Below are 23,090 nucleotides of genomic sequence, written 5' to 3'. Positions count from 1 at the left end.
CACTCGAGTCGTCTGTGATCTTCTGTTTAGTTGATTTAAAAGCAAATAGAATACCATAGAGTGACCGAAGTTGTCATCATTTACTATAAATGTCATATTAGTTCTTTATAGAAATCAAAATTTACCGAATTGAAATTGTGGTGACAGGAATTTATTCTCATCTTTTACCGTTACTTTAAAGCATATTTTTGCGCTTAGTCATTAAGTAATTGAATGTAATTATATGTTTTAAGGTAATGCTAAATATATTTTCTTCTTAGGGTCAAGTTATACCATATTTTTGCTCCTATACTTTATGTAACTTGTGATTTTAGGTGAAAGACAACTGTCGGATGTCCACTTTAGTCGTCTGTGATCTACTGTTTAATTGATTTAAAAGTAAGGAGTATTTCATAGACGACGGAAGTTGTCATCGTTTAAATTCCTAACATATTTGCGTGGTACAGATTTGAAATTATGGAAAACAGGAGGCATTTTATTGTCATCTCTTCCCGTTAGTTTTATGCATGATTTTGCATCTAGTCATAAAGTAACTAGAAGCATTTTTATGTGTTAAACTAATGCTAAATAAATAATTCTCATGTTTAAAAGTGAATTTTATTTTAGAAAGCCCGTATAGGACAGACATCTTAAGTTTTCATCGATTAAATGACTGCCTGAAATGAGTATGTACAAGTCGTATATTAATTATTAGAAATATATGTTTAACAAATTTAAAGTATAGTTTGGAAATTTGATTATAGCGTTTCTTTGAGGCTAGACCATATATCTAGTCATAAAGTAACTAGATGTATCTTCTAGTCATAAAGTAATGCTAAATATTTATGTATTTGTCCGTCTTAAAAGTGTTAAAATGAGTACATCAAGTTATTACATATTTTCGCTTTAAATGTTTTGTGACCGCTTTGTAAAGTAAATATTGTCATGCAGTGTAAGTTGTGATATTATGCGACTACCAGTCAGCAGTTAGATGTCCACTTGATTCACCTGTGATATTCTGTTTAGTTGATTTAAAAGCAAATAGAATACCATAGAGTGACTGAAGTTGTCATCATTTAAATGTCATATTAGTTCTTTATAGAAATCAAAATTTTACTGAATTGACATTGATGAAATCAGAGAGGATTTTCTTGTCATCTTTTACCGTTATTTTAAATCATATTTTTGGGTTGAGTCATTAAGTAACTGACTCTAATTATATGTTTTAAGGTAATGCTAAATATATTTTCTTCTTAGGGTCAAGTTATATCAAATTTTTGCTCTTATACTTTATATAACTTATGATTTTAGGTAAAAGACAACAGTCCAATGTCCACTTTAGTCGTCTGTGATCTACTGTTTAGTTGAAATAAAATCAAGCAGTATTTCATAGGCGACGGAAGTTGTCATCGTTTAAATGCTTAACATATCTGCGTGGTACTGATTTGAAATTATGGAAAACAGGAGGCATTTTATTGTCATCTCTTACCGTTAGTTTAGTGCATGATTTTGCATCTAGTCATATTGTAACTAGAAGCATTTTTGTGTGTTAAACTAATGCTAAATAGTAAATTCTTAGAAAGCCCGTGAATAATGTCAGGCAAATAATTTGATGTGTAATTTGTGATTTTTTATGACAGACGACATGTCGATTTTATTAGTCTGTGATATACTGTTTGATTGATTTGAAAGCAAAAAGTATTTCAAAGGCGTCTAAAGTTGTCATCGTTTCAATGTCTGCAAGTTGTATAATTTCTATTAGAAATAAATGTTTTAGGCATTTTCAGTTATAGAATACATTCAGCATCGTCGTTTTTGGCAATTTGATTTTAACGTTTCTTTCCGACTAGACCATATATCTAGTCATAAAGTAACTAGATATATCTTTTAGTCATAAAGTAATGCTAAATATTTATGTATTTGTCTGTCTTAAAAATGTGTAAATTAGTAGGTCAAGTAATTGCATATTTTTACTCGTACAAAGCTCGTAAATATCGTCATGTGTATGTTGGCAATCGTATATGATCTACTGTTTAGTTGATCTAAAAGTAAGGAGTATTTCATAGGCGACGGAAGTTGTCATCCTTCAAATGCTTAACATATCTGCATCGCACAGATTTGAAATTATGTAAAACATACAGCATTTAATTGCCATTTTTTATCAAGTAACTAGATTTAATTTTAGGTCTTAAATAAATATTTATTTATCTGTCTTAAAAATGTGTGTCATCAACTTTAAATTGTGATTTTATATGGGAAACAATAAGCAGCTGGATGTCCATTTTAGTCAATTATGATCTGCTTTTTGGTTGATTTAAAGTATTTCATAGTTGTTTAATGTTGCCATCGCTCAAATGTCTGCCAGAAATGTCATAGTCATATATCATATTAGTTGATATTATGAATGTTTTTAAATTATGGAAAAATACATTATTTTATTGTCATCTTTACCGTTACTTTAATGTGTGGTTTTGTACCTAGTCATAAAGTAACTAGATGCATTTCCATGTGTTACCGTAGTGGTAAATATTTGCTCGTCTATCTTAAAAATGTGAAAATGAATAGATCAGCCAATCAGCAGCTAGATGTCCAATTTAGTCGTCTATGATACTGTTTGGTTGATTTAAAAGCAAAAATATTAACATAGGCTGACTAAAGTTGTCATTATTTACGTGAATAGAATGGAAAAATATTTTACGGATTTATAATTATGGAAAACCCTGCTTTTCTTGTCATCTTTTACCGTTACTTTGTAGAAAGATTTTGCATCTAGTCACAAAGTAATTAGATGGATTTTCTTTTTATAATGTAATGTTAAAAAGTGTATTCTTAAAAGTGATTTAGTGAGTCGGCCACTTGGTCAAGTCATTGTATTTTTTTTTGCTTTAAATGCATTTTACAAAACTCGTAAATATCGTCGCATATGTAGCAGTAAATTCGAAAAGTCTTTTGCTTTTGAAGTGAATGTGCAAAAGCGTTTTATTGTGAGGAGTCACTTTTCTTGGCTCCTTGGCCAATTGAATATTTCATGACATTTGTCACTTTGCATGCAACAGACATTCGTTTCCTGTTTACAACAGAACCAGATCTTACTCCAACTTGAGAGCTCTCTCTTTCACTCTCGTCTCAGCGTGTCGCGCTTTTGACTGCCTTCTGAGAAGTTAACTCTTCAAACGTTCCTTCCCACTTTTCTGTCTACTCTTTCTCTACCACATATTGCTGGGGAAAAAGGCTTTTTTGCGTATTCAGCATGTCAACTGTGGAAACTCAATTTGCCTAAGTAAATAAACGGAATATGAATGTTTAATTTATTTTACGAGCATAGATATTAAATAAACACACAAGTCAGTGTCAGTTGTGTGTGGTGTAAGTTCCACATATGTCGTAAAAAAAAGTTTCCCAGACGGCAAATTGAAGTCGGTGGCAAAAGCGTTTGCTTAAGCTAAACCCAAAAATTTGCAATTCGTAAAAGTTGATCCGGTTATTACGCTTCTCTTACATCGATTGCTCAATCTCAAAAGAAGTTTAATTAAATCGAAACGAAGTAGATACAGGGAAAAGATAGATAGAGATAGAGAGAAAGGAAGCAGATAAATATTTTCATGCATTTGATTTGCATCTACTCTGAGAGCTCTTCAGTTAATACAAATCTCATCGCTTGTATTGACGGTGGTTAATTAATTTTAAAACAATTTTCGTTCTCGACAAACAAAGAACATGTCGAATGAAATGTGGGGCAAGTAAATAGAAAAATAGAGAAGTCGACAGACCGCAAAATGAGTTGGGGAAAAAGAGAATAAGAGCCTGCGGCTAATTGCTACCTGTATTTACATTTCTCATTTAATTAAAATTGTCATTTCAATATTTTTCACATACTTTTTTAATTAAGCCACAATTGCTGTCGTCACAAGTGGCGTATACGCAATGTGAGTTAAACTTTATCTTCAATCAACGTGCAGTCCATAAAATTTTTTGTTGCGTGACTCATAATTTGTTGTCGACTTGTTTACATCGCCGCCTCCCCTCTCACATGCTGCTCTGTCATAATGATGCGCGTCTTTTTATGAATATGAATACTGTGTTCCGGATGAAAGATTGGCTTGCGTTCGTCGTCGTCCTCCTCCTACACATAAAATTCTAAACGTTAAATTTGTGAGCTTCTTTTTATATGACCAGATCGTGTGCATTACAAGTTGTAATCGGTCCTGTTTATGTTGCTTTTGACGGGACATGTTAAGTGGATGGATTTGTGCGCGCTTAGCAAATGTTATGCCAGATGAAGGTAGCTGCAATTTGACAAAGTTTTGCAATACTTTCAACTTGTTGGTAGGTAGAGGTATGAAAAAATGTTTAGGAATTTGTTTTGCAATTTTTCTATCGTGCTAAAATGAAGTTCAGAAAGGAAGGAATGAATTTTTAGCAATGGAAACGTCTTTGGATATCATTATTTATTGCTATTATTATTAGAGAATATTAATCATCGAATATGAATTCACAAATGAAAGTGCCGTCTTTAGCGATCGATTTTTGTTTTGTATAGCACTATATCTAAATAGAAGCCTAAATAATAAAGATCAAATAGTAATTTGACCTTACATCACTAAAATTAAAACAAGTAAGACAGCTCGACTGTAATATACTCGCTGCCCATTTTGAATAAATGCAAAATGGTATTAATTTTAAAACATATCACAAGAATATACCAAAGGCAATATTTGGTATGTTGATATAGTACTACATTGGCGCTGATCTCGGCTATTGGCGCTGATCAAAATTGTATATACTTTCTGCCTGTTACTTACATTTAATGGAGGCACAAAGATATAGTGAACTACAAATAATGAAAAAATATTCTAGATTTATTCTCAATGATATTCTCAATGACTTTTCATTAAATTAGACTAAACAATACATTTTGTGCATTCATGCTCCAAATTCAATTTTGTTTGCTTAGCAAACAATTCACATAAACTTTGAAACTTGTAATACACTTGTTTTGGGTGCTTGTTGAAATTGAAAGTCAAACAAAACATTTCACAGCACGTTTTGTTTGCTTTCTAGCAGCTGTCACCTTGATGCATTTCGATCGTTGTTTGAAGTGTGGTAAGATTTGTGTTGTAACAGCAGTTGGTTTGCTATAAAAGAGCTAATCATTAAGCTGAGAATACAGTTCAAGTTGCGACTTGTAGTCAGTTAGCCATGCAGATCATCTCAGTTGTCACCCTGCTTTTGGGCAGCATCTTTGCCTACACTTTGGCAGTGCCACAGTATGGAGGATACTATCCTGGCAACATTGCCGGACTGAGCGCAGCTCTGGCTCAATTGGCTCAACAGCTGGCTAAGGAGCAGGGAAATACCACAATCACAGTGGGCAACAGCTCAACCATTGTCTCAGGTGTATCTAGCTCAATTGCCAATGCTCATATCGATGCTGATCGTAACCAGAACAATGGTTGGGGCAACAATGGCTGGGGCAACAACGGTTGGGGCTACAACAATGGCTACTGGCGCGGTGTTCCCGATGAGGAAGTCGAGTCTGATGAATATGCTGCTGAAGAAGCACAACTCGAGGCTGAAATCGAAGCTGAACTTAAAGCCGTTGAACACGATGTAGCTGAAAACGACGCTGAGGAAGGCGCTGAACACGACGAAGTTGAAGACGACGCTGAGGAAGGCGCTGAACACGACGAAGTTGAAGACGACGTCGATTCCAAGGAGGAATAAATATCTAGAGAATTCTTCAATGTTCTCTTTAAAAAAATGTGTAAATGAAAATGCAATTTAGAAGTTGTTCATCTAGTTAGAGTAATCAAATAAAAAATGTATATTTGACAATCAAATTGAAATGAAATCGATCAATAAACATTTCACAAACTCTTAATCCTCAAACACACACACACACACATACATTCAAACTGACAAACAGACTGGGAATCAAAGTTCAAAAGTTTCCAACTCGTCCCGTCCATTTGATTTAATTTTCATAAATTCATAAAACCATTTGTGTTCGCATCAGTTCAGTTCAGTTCTGTTTTGGGTTTTGTTTATTGCATGTTACCGTAAAGGCTTTTGCGGAATTTGCTTAAATGCAAATATTGTTGCGAGCATTCAGTTTTTAGCTTTGCATTTTTATTTGCCAACTATCATTTAATATACATGCATACTATTCTATACTATATATCATATTTTATGTGTCCAGCAAGGGTTTCGACTGAATGCTGAACTCACTTACAGTCTATCTGTTTGCAAAACATTGCAAAATTCTCGCGGGGGGTATAAAATACCGAGTACATTTTCCATAAATGAATGAAATTGCACATTAATATTTGCAGCAAAAGTTTCGTAAACTGAAGCGAAGAGAAGGAGGGCAAAAATACAGAATATATGCATATGAAAATTTGTGTAGAGATGTGCTGCTAATTGTTAGTTACAACTGATAACTGTGAACTGTTAGTTGGCATCTGCTCGAAAAACTAAATATGAGGGCATTTTTCAACTGTCAACCTGACAAAATACTTTTCTCATTCTATTCTCTATATATTTCCACATTTGACTGCAAGTTAATTTTAAATGTTTTGTTAAAAGTTTTCTCCTTCCCCAACCATATGTGATGGTTGTGATTAAGCATACGCCAAGTGTGACATTTATGAGTTTGGCTCGACGCCCAGAAAAACCTAGTAAAAACTTCAATGGGCAACAGTTTTGGCAGCATTTTCAACGACTTGGCCGAGTGTCAACTAAAGCAATATAAATGTGCAACCAAATTGTTTTTTCATAGCCAACTTTGAAGCGCCGCTTTCTCGAAATTGCCCATAGCCGAACGATTTATGGATACGAGGCAGATAAAAGGAGATACCTCGCTGGTGTTGCTGTTGACTCTCCTACTTTTGCCACACTCAAGGATATCCAGTTGTCTCCAGAGACTGCGAACAAATCTCTTTCGAATCGCAATGCGTGTCTATCGTTTGAATTGCGACAAATGGAACGCATTAAGTTAACATTATTGCCAAACAATTTGCTCAGAATGTGTTTATTTCGCATCCTTGTTGTTGTCACATTGCTTTCGCCTGCTCGACACAACATTTTGTGTCGTTTGTTCGTGTTTTTTTTTCCCTCTCACTTTCTCTGTGCCCCTAAACACAGTCGGCAACAACAACGACAAACAAAACCCCTAACATAATTCCTTAGCCAATTGTGCCAACCCGAAATCTGATTAGGTTGTTGTCGACGGGTGTGAAGGGGGGATGAACAACTGGTGAAATCAAACAACGATAAATTGCTGAAACTTGTAAGCGATATTATCCCAAGTACGACTTCAATTTGCTGTCGTTGTTAGCCTGTTGCTGCTGCGAAATAGAGTCCTTGCTTGTTTGGGGTTTCATTTCTTTGTCGCGAGCCTCTTTTTCGTTCATTCTCTCTATTTCCCCCTAATGACAAACAGTTTGTGGCCAAATGGATTGCATGTTAAGTGGTAAATTATCTTTCCACTTTGCGCTGTTGCTTTTCAAAATAAAAGGGTTTGCTTGTAATTGATACCCATTTGAGTTACTTCCGAATCCTTATGAGTGCTATCACTAAATGGATTTGCATTTGTGCATTTAGTCGATTGATTTTAGGAGTTAAGTAGACAACACTTTTGAGCTTTGCTTTTATATTTGTTATATGCTTTCTTTGTTAACTAATTTAAGGAACTTTCTGAGTACAGTTTGGAATTTTAGTTGGGTCAGTTTAGTAGCAGGAATCGACGCCTTCGGCGGTGCACTGCAGTTCCTGAGGATCGAATAGAGTTCCTTCCGCACAGACTACAGCATATGGTATGGGATAGTCACAGACCACATATCGGTTACAATCATTGGGATAGGGTAGAAGTGTGCCTAGCGGAACGCCACAGCAAATATTGGGTGTATCGGGATGTATTGTTGTCGTTGTTGAATCTGTTATTGTTGTTGTCGTTGATTCAGTTGTCGTAGTTGGCGTAGAAGCGGTTGTATCAGGCGATGTGTTGCAAGGTGTTTCTGTAGTCGTGGTGAATGGTGTAGTTGTGACAGTTGAGGTACTTTCTTCAGTTGTAGTTGAATCATCTACAGTAGTAGACTCCGAAGTTGATGTAGAAGCGGTTGTATCAGGCGATGTGTTGCAAGGGGTTTCTGTAGTCGTGGTAAATGGTGTGGTTGAGGGCACAGGTGTCGTTGCTGCTGTCGTCGATTTTGGAGTACAGTTGGCTAGATCGGGAGACATGCATTCCAATTCCTCCGGACTAAATTCTAATCCCTCTGGACAATCATAGCCAATGGGTATGGGTTCTTCACAAATAATATATTTGCCACAATTATTAGGATAGGGGACGAGTGAGCCAAGTGGCTTGCCACCACAAATACCGCTAGGTGACGGTGTCGTCGGTGTAACTTCAGTTGTTGTGGTGATTTCGGATGTAGAAGTTTCGTCCGTAGTAGAAGTCTCCTGGGTTGTGGAAGTCTCTTCGGTAGTAGAAGTCTCCTGGCTGGTGGAAGTCTCTTCGGTAGTAGAAGTTTCCTGGGTGGTGGAAGTCTCCTGGGTTGTAGAAGTCTCCTCGGTAGTAGAAGTTTCCTGGGTTGTGGAAGTCTCCTGGGTTGTAGAAGTCTCCTGAGTGGTAGATGACTCCGGAGTTGTAGACGTCTCCTGAGTGGTAGATGTCTCCTGAGTTGTGCTTGTCTCCGTTGTGGTAGTCGGTGCTGGTGTAGTTCCCGTTGAACCAGGCGTGCAGTTGGCCAGCGATGCGTCCATGCATTTGCGTTCCTCGGCGCTAAACTCCTCGCCCTCGTCACAGTCAAAGGCCGAGGCAATGGGCCGATCACATTTGATATACTTGGAGCAATCATTGGGATAGGGAACAAGTTCTCCATCAGCAGCATCGTCACATGGACCCTTTTGGGGTGGTGGACGTGTAACAGCGGTCGTGCTTTCAGGAGTGGTAGACTCGGGGGTGGTTGATGTGTAGTCCCAGCGACAAGCATCGTGCGGAACATCCGGACCGCAGGCGCCCACTATCGGATCGTAGTATTCGCCACAGTTACAGACATCCATCATGTAGATGTAATCGTCGACACAACGAATGAACCACTGACAGTTCTCCGGATAGGGGAATGTATCGCGCGTGCTGTTCGTACAGATGGTAGGCTCGGGAGGCGGTGTAGTGTTGCCCGGTGTGGCGGTGGTGGTGGTGCTGATGTCCTGGTCGCAATCACTGTCCTCCCATCGGACGCATTGTTGTCGCTCCAGGCTAAAGTAGAAGCCCTCGATGCAGTAGAAGGCAACGGGTATGGGTGACACGCAGACAATGTATTTGCTACAATCGTTGGGATAGGCAATCATTTCACCATCATTTCGACCCGCACAGATGCCGGTTGGTTCCACGGGTTTTGGGCTGCTGCTTGTCGTAGGCGTGACAGCTTCTGTTGTCGTCGTTGTTGGCGCCTGAGTGGTAGTCGTTGTAGTTGATGTTGTTGTTGCTGGCGTTGTGGTGGTCTCCTTCTCCTTGCAGGCTGTGGGGGACACGTTGGGACCACAGTTACCCGTTTTGGGATCATAATATCCACCAGCACAAGGTGCTATGTAGTACTTGTCATCGCCCAGACACAGTATATACTGTGTGCAATCCTTCTCATAGGGAAACGAAGTACCCACCTCCTGACCATCGCAGAGTTGCGCAGGTCCTGCAGTGGTTGTAGTGGCAGGCGTAGTCACAGTGGTGCTTGTGGTTGTGGTTGGTGTAGTTGTTGGCTCAGGTGTGGTCGTAGTTGGTGAGGTTGTGGTGCGATCGCCATAGCAAAGCACATCGTCGGCATTGTCACAGATGAGGAAATCGGGATTGAAGAGCATGCCATTGCTACACTCACCGAGTATCGCTTCATTGTCCTTGCACTGCACATACTGCGAGCAGTTGCTAGCAATGGGCAGGCGACTGTAGTCGGGCAAACCGTCGCAGATATCGGGATCCACATAAGGTGGCAACGGCGTGGTGGTTGTTGTTGTACTGGTTGTGGTGGATTCAGGTGTGCTGGTGGTGCTATCATTTGGCAGTTCTGTTGGCGGTGTCTCAGTTGTTCCGACGGTTGTTGGATACGACTCAGGGTTACACACCACCGAATCGGGTGTGTCGCAGATGAACAGCATTGGGTTGAAAAGCTTGTCGGGTTTGCAGTAGGCTAAATTAGTGCAGCCATTGCGACAGCTGATGTAGGCGCTGCAGTCATAGGGATACTCGTAGAACCCATTGCCCAAGTACCAACAGTAATCCTCGTCTATGCCCACAGGAGGTGGACCACAAGTGCCATCGTCTTCAGTGGTTGTTGTTGGTTCATCTGTAGTTGTTGTTGGTTCATCTGTAGTTGTTGTTGGTTCAACTGTGGTTGTTGTTGGTTCATCTGTAGTTGTTGTTGGTTCATCTGTAGTTGTTGTGGGTTCATCTGTAGTTGTTGTGGGTTCTACAGTTGTTGTCGAGGGCTCAACTGTAGTTGTTGATGGTTCGACTGTTGTTGTTGGGGGCTCTACAGTAGTTGACGTAGGCAACGGCAGCGGTTCACATTCCGCGGTATCTGGCGTATCGCAAATTTTCAGCACCGCATTAAAGACCTTATCGTAATCACAGTAGTTGAGCACGGGCCAGCCATGTGTGCAATTAATATACGCATTGCAATCGTAGTCATATCGATGCACCGAACCGTCTGGGTAATCGCGGCAGAATGAATCGTCAATGCCAGGTGGAGGTGGTGGTGGATCCCAGCTAGAAGTGGGCCAATTCTCTTCAGTTGTAGTCCACACAGAAGATGTAGTGATCGGTAGAATAGTTGTATTATCTGCAGGACTGCTCGAAGTCGGGATTGTTGGCAATGTAGTTGGTGCAGGTGTCGTAAAGCTGTAGTAAATGCACTTGGTATCCTGAGGATAGTTACAGACTTGTGTGTCGTTGTCCCACCACAGTGTAGCGGGGCAAAGTTTGACCGTGGGATAAAGACAATTGCAGACGAGGAATAGACTGCAATTATCGGGATAGGGCACCTGGGCGCCAAACTGTTTGTCCACACACATCATCTGGTTCTCGTAGCGTTCCTCGTTGTCACATGTGGCAGCCCACAGCTCGCTTTGCATTGCCACAGCAGATGCCACGAGCAGCAGCAGCAAAGGCATCCAGTCCCAGCCTTTGCCTAGAAATATGACAGATAACGTTTATGATATAGGTAGGTACCAATTAAAATTATATTTCTCCTACCATTCATAATGAAAATTATTTTATTATTGCTTTTAAATCTGCTTCACTATTGAGTATTCCACACTGTTTTAAGTTCTGATCGATACTAAAGGGGCTGCGACTGGAACACTAGCTATAAGAAGCGGCGATTAGTTCGAAACTTGGCAATTTAAGTGATAAGATATTATGGCTATTATTATTATTATAGTCGAGTATCTATTAATTATTTAAATTGATAATGCCGGCACGAGTAAATGATGTATGATATGTTTGCATTCTTATCTAGTTGCTTCCATACCTTACTCGTATGTACGTTTGTTTTTCGTATTCTAAGAACGAAGGTTAATATATGAGCTAATTGTGGGTAAATAATACGTATTTGCACGAGTTCCTAACTCTTATCTATCTGGACAGCTTGTTTCCTTTAAAATCATCACACAAGATTGTGGATTGATTCATCAGTTCTGCAAATTTAGCTGCATTTTCAATGAATATTTGTTCAAACATTTTGAAGTGCGCAAAGTAATCTTTAAATTACGCATATTTCTAGGGAATCACACGATTGTTTGTTTGTGCATATTTCTGAAGAATTGCCAAAGATAGATTAAAGATGACAGATACATAAATGCAGTGATAAGGAAATTGATATTGATGGATTATTTTGAAATTATTTCCGGTAACAAATATAAGATTATTTTGATTTAAATACATATTAGCAAATTGGTTTATTTTAATATACCAAGTATACAAATTGGTATATTTCAGTATTTTGTATATTTGAGATCGGGTTGTTTGAGAATACATAGTTTTATATATATTTATATAACGCTCATGTGCAAACAAAATGTTCTTACATAAATAAATAAATGTAAGAGCATAAATTACTTAAGTTCTGAATATTTAAAAAAAACTTTAAATATTAACATGATATTTTAAGACTTACCTTAAAGTAGACTTTAAAGATCGCATAGATTGTAATTTTACTGGTACTTTCGCATGTTGAATGTTGAAAGGTAAAAATGATTGTGTTTGACATGTGTGGAACGCTTATTGCTGTTGTTATTACACTTATTGCTGTTGTTGTTTGTTGTTTTAATGAGGCAACGTGACCTCTCAACGAGTCCTCAACTCGACTGCACTCGGTGAGAATTTATGTGCGCCATTCTAAGCTTAAATTACAGAAATAAAAAATGCGAACATAAACATAAATGAAGCCAGAAACTCTAACGCGCCGGCCATTAAAATAAAGCGACAAAACATGAGCAGTAAACAAAATTGGCACAAAACTCGCTAGCCAATAAAAGACTTTGCTTATTATATTTTCAAAAGCACACGAAAAGAAAAGGAAGACTGAGGAAGAGAGTGGAAGAGAAAAGTGCAACTGCACTCCAAACGACAAATAACTTGAAAACATAAATCTATTTACCGAATTGCTTTCGACTTTCGAGAAAGTAGCCTTTTGTTGGAGCAACGCAAACGCTGCTCTCGAACTACGTGAAAAACATTAAAATAAATATGGTATTTTTTTTTTGTTTTTTTTTTTTTTGGCTACTGTTATAAGAAAAGCACAAATAAATAGTTTACTCAGGTGTTTCGACTGCAATTGAATTTTTGCTACTTCAATAGCATCGAATTCAACGAAATTCAATTTCAAATCGGAATGGAAAGTAAATAGTTTAAGCAGTTGAAAAAAGCTAATACGGTATTATAATGAAGTTTGTCGTAACTTCCTTAGATACGTTCTCTCTAATGGCTTTAATAGCCATCCAAGCAAATTGCTCGATGAGAGCCATTTTTCAGGTTGATCTGTTGGCCGCTGTCAAGCGTTTGATCTGCAACAGATTGAACTATCAATTATGGCCAGGCGGACGTGACTGTCTCAACATTGCCTGCCGGGCTTGGGGAGATGCTACTTTGGTAGCTGGAACGAACGTTTAGTTACAGCTGAGAACCTGTCGTGCTGCATCAAAAGAAAGGCGAACGTCTGAGCGAGCAAAGGTGTACGTGTCCTACATGTGCAGCAGCAGGAGTTGCCCTTTTGAGTTGCCTCTTGTTTTTACGTTGCTTTTGTTGTTTTTCGTGTGTGCTGCATGAAATTGACCTCGTCCTCCTCCTGGTTTGGTGCGTGTGTCGCTGAACGAGAATTGAACTAGCAGCCGGAGCAGGAGTAGCAAGAAAGTCCTCTTGTCCTTGGTAAGGTGTGTGTTTCACACGGCTTACGTGAGTGCTGGCTTGATTCATGGGAGTAAGGGAATGAGAGCGGACAACCTAAGATGAAACGCCACAAATCAGGCTACATACGCTGCTATCAAGAAATTACACACAAAAAGTGTAGCAAAATCAAAGCTACATTCAATAAACTACTCGCTCAAAGTAAAGCAAACTCTAAAGTCAAAGACACAACCCCTCCATCAAACATACTACATACATGTATATAGAACATGTGCTACTTGCTTTGCCCTACCTGCATGTCGTTGTTGTTGTCTTGTCTTTTGCAATTTCTCTTAATTAAAATCCAATGAATCTCTGTTGGTGAATTTGCATTTTCACTAACCCATCTTCTTCTGTCTGTATCTGTTATGCGATATCCATCTCCATTTCTTTTTTATTTCATTTCTTGTCTTTGCTCTTGTTGTGTGTGTTTTTGCTATCAGCTCTTTTTATAGCATACATTTTTGCAAAATTACAATATACGAGTGCAGCCTGTTTTCATAAGAGGGGTTTCATTCGGAACTGATTGCAGTCGAGTTTTGCTTCATTTAAAATATTCAGTTTTCTGACTTTTGTTCTTTTTTTGTTTGTCATATATTTTAAATGCCAGAGATTGATGGTAATTTATCAGACATATTGATAGTCCAATTTTACATGCATACATACACCATTTATGAATAGTTAAGGTATTTCCATTCTTTACAGCAAGAGCAACATTTTTTTCAACTTTGAATATTAATTTTCCTTTTATGGCTTTTGAGAATGTCATACTATTTGAAGAGTCACTTTTTTTGACCATTTTTTTATGCTTGTACACTCTATTAACTTTGATAATAACTGTAGAGTTAATGGATTAAGGCAGATTTTTTAAAAATTGAAATATATATTGACTATAAACCCTCGTTGTGTGAATAAGAGCAAATAATCTATGTGGAAAGCAAATCAACTGTGCTGCGTCGAGATCGGCCAAGATGTAAAGTATCATATGTACTAGACCCTTTATATTCTAACGAAATGAAACAAAGTATATTAAGCTTGTGGAAATTGAAAATAAGAGAAGACTTCCCCGACCCGATATGTGTAAAAAGTGTTTAATAGGAATATTTTAATTTTTAGTACATAGATTAAGAAAAAAATGTGAAGGATCTATTAAAGTCATAACTTGAGTTTTGTTTTCTTACTTGTTTTAAATATTTCTGGTATTCATTCATAACTATGTGAATAATAAAAGGAAAGGTTCTGATAAATAAATATCTTGCCAAGTTGTTTATCAATTATAATCATCTTTTTATAAAATCAGTTAAAGAGTAAGTAAAGCATTTGTCCCTAAAGACTTCTCATTTATTCAGCTCTGCATCGTTTGCTTAGTGAAGAAGTTGACTAGAATTTCAAGTGCTAAAACTCTTATAAAAACGATGTTAAACTCTCCAATTGAACTCGTTTCGAACAACTTGAAACTCATTTTAGAATATTTCGAAGTTTGCAACTGCGCCGACGCGCAAAACTCTTCTCTGAGAGTTTTTTCTGCTCTTTCAATTTCGTCGTTTTTTTTTTTTCTTTTCGAAAGCCGAAACAGAGTTTTTAGTCGTGTTAGTTCGTGTGATTCGAGTGCGAAAGTAAACAGCGAAAGTGAAGACGAATTTGAGGACAGTTGCGTTTCAGCTGATGCCGAAAGCAAAAGCCTGCGGAAACGGCACGGAATACTGCGGCTCAAGGAATTTCCAAGGTGGAATTTTACGTAAATATGAGGGAATTACAGAGACAAGATATAGGCAAAGAAAGAGAAGGGAAGATTTTGCAATAAATATTATCTAAATGGCAATAAGACAAGACGTTCGTTGTCTGTGCGACACGCTGACCCCAAATGGGGCACAGGAAAAACTTTGCATACATTTATATAGGTGTGAAAATCAACACAGCGCACAAACAAAATTGCTGCATTTCGTGTAGCAATGCAATTAAAAATGCCTTTGAACAAGAACAAATTAATTGCCAAAGGAAACAGTTGCCTCCCGTCTATGCTATTTTTTAATTGAGCTAAGGAGCATGGCGAGAGAGCAGAGAGTGCGCCCGGCAAAAGCAAACAAAAGCATACAAAGCTGCACAACAAGGGGTAGCCTGAAGATTAGCCGCAAGTGAGTAGGACAGAAAGGGAAAAGTATAAAGATAGAGAGGGAGAGCAAAAGAAGTTTCAACATGCAAATGCAGTGATTTATGGCAGGCGGCTTCAACTGCCCGCAATGGCCCCAATGCCTGCCTGGCAGCCGTTATGCACTTGAGGCATTTGTTGCATGCAACAGCAGCAGTGGCAGTGGCAGTTACAGGCAGGCAGAAGGCAGCCTGGAGGTGTGGTTGTTGCAGGAAACGGCGTGTCGGATGTGCATTCTTTGGCCTGGCCCCGATGATTGCCATGCTACTTTAGCAAGAACATAACAAAAAGCAGAACACCGCACCGCATTTCCCTTACACTCTTTTGCTCTCCTTTATCTCTTATTAGTGAAGCGTTGGCAACACAACGAACGTAACTATCCGAGCTCTCAGTCATTCATCAGCGTTGGGAATGAAAAGCAAAAAAAAAAAAAAAGAAGAACCTCATGAAAAAAACGCGCTGAAGTTTTCTTCTGCTGCACGTTGACAAAATTGCAAAATGGCAGCGCAGCGCCGCACAGCGAGCGAGTTGGAGTTCGACAGAGGGTCTGTTGGCAAAAAGGAAAAAGCCAAATGAAGCATTTGGAAAAACACACGGAAAACGCTGCAAACTGCGCTGTGGGAAATGTGTGAAATTTCCCAGCTGCAGTGCAAGACACAAAAAAAAAACGAAGTCTGAAATGAAAACGAGAAAACTGTTGAACAACTTTTCGGCGACATTGCTTAAAAATTTAAATTTTCATTTTCTGCAGCAAATTGGAGAAAAAGCCGAAAACGATGCCAGAGAACTTTTGTCGCGAGAATGGCAGCAAAAACTTTTTTTTCTCTTTTTGTTTCAACCACAAAGCGTCTACTTGTTGTCGTTGTCGTTGGTATTGTTGTTGCAGTTGCAGAGTTGCCGGCGTCGCCTTCAGTTTCAAGTGCGAATTGCATTCTGCTTTTGTCGCATTTGCGGTTGTGTTGAGGCAACTAAATTTTCTCGCAGACACCGACAGCCACCTGCTCAACAGCAGCAGCAGCAGGAAAAAACCTGACTAACCCAAAAGAGCGTAGACCAGACTAAATAGGAGGCAGGCAGCCTGTAGGCAGCTTGTTACCAAGTGCACTTCAAGCCAACAAACCTCTCGTCTGTCCCCCTTTTAACCCGTAAACGAATTTTTCGGTTTGAATTTATGAGGGGAAACGAAATGAAGTGCACTTGACACTCTCCGCACTCTTTCGCTCTCTCTCTCCCTCTGTGTCTCCTTTTCTTTGCCACTTCACATGGCACTTGACTCACTCGACGCGTCGCTGGGGTGGCGCCACAGCAATGTTGCAACACCACAACACACAACAGAGAGAGAGAGAGTGTCATTTGCAGTTTTTCGCCGTCTGCGTCTGTAAATGTTTTATTTGAGTATTATAACTTTGACTCTTTAGCAGCAGAAAATGTGTCAAAAGGGGTTGAAGCAAAGCGTTGCAAGTTATGCTAAATAAACACTTTGATTTGTTGTCAATGCTTTGATAAGCGACAAGTGCACTATTCGATAACAAAGCCAATTATTTGATTAACTTTTGAGAGCATTGAGGTCAATGCTCTATAAAGCAGTTCAACTGTTTAAGCGCTACACGTATCGTTGCCTAATGCTTGTTAGCTTGTCCGCTTTGGGCCACAATTGAGGTTTTGCAGGAAATGCCCCGCATATGTCCCAACACTTGCCTCAAAACCACGCCCCCCCACTCTCAACACCCCGCCCGCTGCCTCTCACTGCTGTTGGCGTTGAACCATGATGAGTGCTGTTGTGGTTTGTTGGCACTTCTATTTAAACTTTTATTGCTGCTCAGTTTGCCAAAAAGGTCAGTCAAACACAAGTAAGAAAGCTGCAGTGTGCTCGACTTTGAAATACCCGCTACCCATGTTTAATAAAACCATATTCCACAAATATACAAAACATATACCAAAAATAATACTGAAATACGGAAGGTTATCTTTGGTATATCGATAGATCCCTACATTTTAAATACAACATAGAGTACAAAATATATCAGACTGTCAGCCAAAGCAACTAAACAATAAAGATGACTCCTTATGCCAATTACATACATACACAAAATTGTAATACCCTTTTATCCTAAGAGTAGAGGGTATCAACAGTTAGGGGTGTAGACTGGAAGAGTGGTCAGCATAGGAGGATGGAAAATAGTTCCCTTTTCCAAGTCTTTAGGCATGCATATTAATGGTTTATGTTGTTGTGTAATATTCCAACTTGATACTTTAATACCCTACAAAAAGAAACATAAAGGTTAGTTATGAATGTATTTCTTTGTTGCACCCTAAAAATATTTATTTGCTACCATTTTCATTTGCTCATTGCACTTCCGCTTTTACATTCAATAGTTTATTTAATTGTTATTTACTTTTTGCACTTGGAAAAAGTGAACGTTGCATGCGTAATATTTTAAATGTTTATTATGTTTGCCATGATATTTATCAAATATGTACATATATGTATGTGTGTGTGTATATATTTCGTCTTGTTTGCCAAGTCAATTAAAATCTGAACAACCATGTAAACAACATGGCAATGCCAACGACAACAGCAGCAATTAAAACAACAACAACAGCAACAAAAAATAAAAAAGACTCACGAATGTTGTTCCGCATATGTCACAGAAATCTATAAAATAATAAAAATGCTTTTTAATTAAACATTTATTTGCGTGCATTGAATTTTAATCAGATTCCATTTGGAGAACGGATATTTGTTTAACACGCCACGAGACAAAGAGCCCAAAAGAGAGTGGGATTAATGCATTTGTTATTGCCAATTGGTTGGTTGGGGAGACGCAAGTTTGTTGTAAGCTCGCTCGTAACCGAAATCAATTAAATGCGGAGTATTTTGTGCGAGATTTCCGTTTTGTTTAACGACTCACGCAACGGCAGGCAATTCGCAATTGAATTTGGCAAGGTGGCAGTTTTATGGCCAAGTTAATGCAACATTTTAATGACGCCACCACAGCGACTCCAAATGATATTTTACGAAAATTATAATTACGATTTAAATGCGCGTAAAAGTAGATATAAATTACAACAATGCATATAAAACTTATAAAATTTATAGCCGCCTCGCCTCGCATCGCCATTAATGCATTAAATTTAACGCCACACTTTTGCCAATGCATTCCGAATTTAATTGATTTTAATAGGCCGCTTTCGACATTTGCTTGGTCAACGGGTTTTTGGTATCGCCATCGACACATCAGCATCAGGCGAATCGATTTCTGCATTGGATTCCCGCATTTTCAGTTGCAGTTCTGTTTCTGTTGCAGGACGTCATTAATCGGCTTACAGCTGACATAAATACATTTTCCAATTGGAATTTATGCCAGCTCGCTCTCTCGCTCGTAGCTCGTGTTAATTGGAATGCAAACTGTGCTGCGGCACCTGCTAAATAAATAATTCATTGCATTCATAAATTTTGCTCAAACATTGTATAAAATGTAAATATACAACATTGTATCGCCAAAAAAAAGAAAACAATTAAATTTCTCTTCAATTGCAATAAAATTATATTTGATTGAACTGCAGCAAAAAAAAATGTCTAAAAATTCATCACATTTCAATACTATTTGCCTTGATTAAATATTGCATTCATTGCGTTTGTGCTACGTGTCGCATGTGTTGTCATGAATTAATTTCTATAGCACACTCTGTTTATGCTTTCCCTTTCTCATTAACATTCATTTGGCTAATTGGCTAACCAACATTTTGCTTATGACTTTGCAAGCTCAGCATTAACGTTGAGACTAGAAATTTATATTTATATTAGCATATTCATATTTATGTCGAATCTATTTAGCTCAAATGATAATAACCTAAGAAATGTGCTGTGTTCAGACTGTGTTTGGAGACAGATTTGATAAAAAAGTATTTGATAAAACATAAAATTGTAAAATAATATTATATATTATATGTACTATATTTTGCTGATACTAGATTCCATAAGGGGTAGGAGAAATTGCATTATTATAAAATATAAATATTAAAATTATAATAAAATATAAAATACATAAATTATTCTTAACGTAAACCTCTCGTATCTACCTACATTTTATTTTGTATTAGTTTTAATAAAAATAATATTTTATACTCGCTTCCTATAAAGTAGAAAGAATTAATTTGTCTTATTAATATACCCAATATACATTTCGGTATACATTCGAATTTTTTCGGTATATTAATTAAGTATATTTTAAGGATAAAATCACACTGTTAAGCTCTCATTGGGAATTGGTACCGGGTATATTAATAAGTTCTATAAAGTTCTTTGTATAAGTTCAATATATTTGTTTATTTCATATAATTTTAATACACATTCACCTGGTGCAAACGCAACATAAAATGACTATAATTAAAATTCATTTTATTTCACCATATGAGTTAGCTTAAGTGCACTTAAACGGTGATTAAAATAATTTGAAAAAGGCTTAACCCACACTAAAACTCAAAGTGCGTTAAAATGTTGTCACATTATAACTTAAAACATGCATTAATTATTAACAAAGTCAGAAGAGCGAACATTTAGCCAAATGACTCATTAAGTAAGAGTGGTTTCATGTGTGTTTATGTGTGTGGGATAAGTTAAAAACCATAAAGCGTAGAAGGGCCTAATGACTTGAGGACTGTGCTTAAGGTTGCAAATGTCGTGTGGCAAGTGTAGATTACACACATTTAGATATAGATAGAACATAAACCCGATTAACATAGGATCCATTATATGTGCTATTCCAAGAAACATGTGGCGCGAGGCAAAGGAGTGTGGCAAATGTAATCTGTAAGCTGCTCAGCTCACATGCATTTGCTATTTACACTGACCTGCATGCTGGCAAGTTTGCACTTGTTTATCAACATGTAATTTGATGAAGCTGCTCCTTCTCGTTCCTATGTCAACACGTCGTCGTCGGTATCCACGCCATGCAAATGCTCATCTGTATGCAGTTGAAGACAGACTGATTTTAAACTTAACTGAAATACGTGTGAGAGCCAAGAACCTTGTGCTTGTGTCTCTCTGTCAAAGTGTGCTCGTCGTCGTTGTCTATCGTCAGTCTCTAAGGCGAAATTTAGTTCAAATATTATTTGATATCCTGCGGTGGCCTGGCGACATTCATTGTTTGCACTGCTTTCGGATTCTACTTTTGATTTCTGAGTGTCGCAAAAAGGAAAATGCCTTCAACAGAGAGGCGTCTGTCAACAGCTGTGCAGCCTGTGCCTGTCTGTCACTTACATTGTCACTTGGGTATTGTTGTAGCCTCCATTTCACTGCTAGTCTCTCCCACGTGGAGTCTACTAACACGACATCTCTATACATACTAGATGCGCGCGTGTGTGTGAAGAGGATGTGTGTGTGTGTGTGTGTGTGTGTGTAATCCACAAGTGTGCGCTTGTTTTGAATGTTAATATTTGCACTTACAATTCAAGCAGGCCAAGTGACAATTTATTCGCTTTGTTGTTGCTCTCAATTTCATTGAATTGTGCGCTTTTGTTGCATCGAGTGCCAAACTAAAATGTATTTGCGCTTTTTGCCCACTATTCGCCAAGGGAATAGTCTCTTTTAGAAGTGTCAAAAAAATCTAAAATTAAACTTTAGCAATGTTAAAGAAAGGTTTAAATTTGAAGTAAACTTTTAAATTGCCAATTAAATGAACATTCGACTCCTTTAAGGCTGCCTTCGATCTGTTATCAGCAATTAAATGTCCCAACTGACAAGTGCAACAATTTTGTGGTTTAAGGCCCAGACACAAGTTTCGACCCAAGTGTACAGAAAATTGCACAAGCAATTCGTCGAAAGGGATCACTTTAGAAAGCACCTTCAGAGTGATTCATTCATTCACTCACTTGCTCACTCTCTCACTACTGATTCAGTTACCCACTTAGCTGGCCCATTCAAGCTGTCATTCATTCATGCCTTAATTGCGTACAAAAGTTGCCGCTTAAGTGTTGCTCGCTCAAGTTGACATTTGTTCGTTAATTAAACCTTTTTGTTGTTGCCAACTGTGCACAGCAAGCAAATTGATTTATCTTTTCAACACCTCAATCCCGCCTCGTGCTAGAGATGCGCTCTTAATGCTCACGAGGTTTGTTGAGTGCTGGACGATAACTGAAAATAAATCCAAATTGTAAATCCTTCCTCGGTTGCAATTTCAATTTAATAAATAATTATATGAAATCCAAACAAATCTCTACAAAATCTACTATTAAATATTTTCAAGTAGTAAACAAATTAAAAAAATTACTTCATGAGAAAAAAAGATGAAAAAAATTTAAATAATTCAATGTTATACCAAAAAAATGCTTCAATATTTCAACCATTTTATTTTGACAACCCATAAATTTAAATATTTGCAAACAAGTTATCAAAAAACGTGCAAAACATATGAATCTCTTTAATTCTTTTGAGTAATAAATGTCCAGTCGATGCATTCATTGTAACATTCGAGACGAGACAATTCATAATATAATTAATGTGGCAGCCAAAATTATTCAAAGTTCAATGAAACTAATAATTTTAAATGCAGAATAACATCGGTGGCGTCTGTAATGTATGAGAATTATTTCTTTACTTTATGTTAACCAACACTATGATGACTATCGAAATATCGAATAAATTTCATATATTTCATATAACTTATGTGGCAATAGAAAAGTTAAAATGACCGATAAATATGCTAATGGTTAAAAGTATGGGGATTGCAGCTATAACTCACACTATGTGTATTAAATGCTTCCCTGATTAATTTACTATTTAAGCTATTGTATTTTAGCTTCTATTATCATAATGGGAAATACTAACTTATAAACGGTTTCTCGACCCCTATCTAATGTTCAAGCACTTAATCATGTCACTCACGATAGTTAGCACATCTCTAGCCTGCACAAGCTGAAACCTTGGATTGGAGACTGACTTAGTTCACCGAGACAGACTGGTTGAGTTTACGTGAACCACCTACGAGGAGGACAACAACAGCTTCGAGAGCAAACACGAGTTTTAACCCCTTTCTTCGGCTTTTGCTTCACTTTTAATGGCAAAACTTTTTCACTTAACATTTACTCATAAATTGATTTTTACTTTTTAACGACCTGACTGTGGCTCTCTCCACTTCTGACACTGCTAATGGTCTGGCCTTGGGCCTTGGCCTGGTATCCTCAATGTCCCGCTTCATGCATGTCTGGCAAACACTCGACTCGACTCAACTTGTTGGCCACAACACACAAACACACACACCAACATCTATTTGACTGTCGCCTCGTTGTTGTAACCAAATTAGTTGGCTCTTCGCATTATCAGCTCGCAGTTGGAATTTTCAATTAGTAGGTGAAAAGTGGTCAAGTTTTTGGCCGTGTCAAACGTGTTTCGTAAACAAATTATGTGTTAATTTTACTAACGAAAAAAAAAAAACACAAAGTTTGTAAGGACCTTGCCAATGACGCCTCGTGTGTCCTTTGATGTTGTTTAATTATGACTTCCGGCAAGTAATCAATGTGCAA

At 37.8% G+C, this 23,090-nt stretch overlaps 3 protein-coding genes across 6 annotated transcripts in view; 2 read left to right on the top strand and 1 right to left on the bottom strand.

Annotated features, from left to right (window-relative positions):
- Positions 1–23,090, top strand: part of LOC117572509 (lachesin) — a 174,600-nt gene that overhangs the window by 5,147 nt on the left and 146,363 nt on the right. The gene's annotated exons all lie outside the window — the stretch shown is intronic.
- Positions 5,168–5,703, top strand: LOC117572168 (uncharacterized). Its single transcript, XM_034254818.2, has one exon. The coding sequence runs from the start codon at positions 5,179–5,181 to the stop codon at positions 5,701–5,703; it is 525 nt and encodes a 174-aa protein (XP_034110709.1). The 5' UTR covers positions 5,168–5,178.
- On the bottom strand, positions 7,614–11,310 carry LOC117569686 (mucin-2). Its single transcript, XM_034250935.2, has 2 exons — positions 11,228–11,310; positions 7,614–11,162 (listed from the first exon to the last, which is right to left on the bottom strand). Exons 1-2 carry the CDS (start codon positions 11,232–11,234, stop codon positions 7,708–7,710), a joined length of 3,462 nt encoding a protein of 1,153 aa, XP_034106826.1. The 5' UTR covers positions 11,235–11,310; the 3' UTR covers positions 7,614–7,707.

The sequence above is a fragment of the Drosophila albomicans genome, chromosome 3 (genome assembly GCF_009650485.2).
Source record: "Drosophila albomicans strain 15112-1751.03 chromosome 3, ASM965048v2, whole genome shotgun sequence".
Lineage (NCBI taxonomy): Eukaryota > Metazoa > Arthropoda > Insecta > Diptera > Drosophilidae > Drosophila > Drosophila albomicans.
This window is presented reverse-complemented; position numbering and strand designations above follow the sequence as displayed.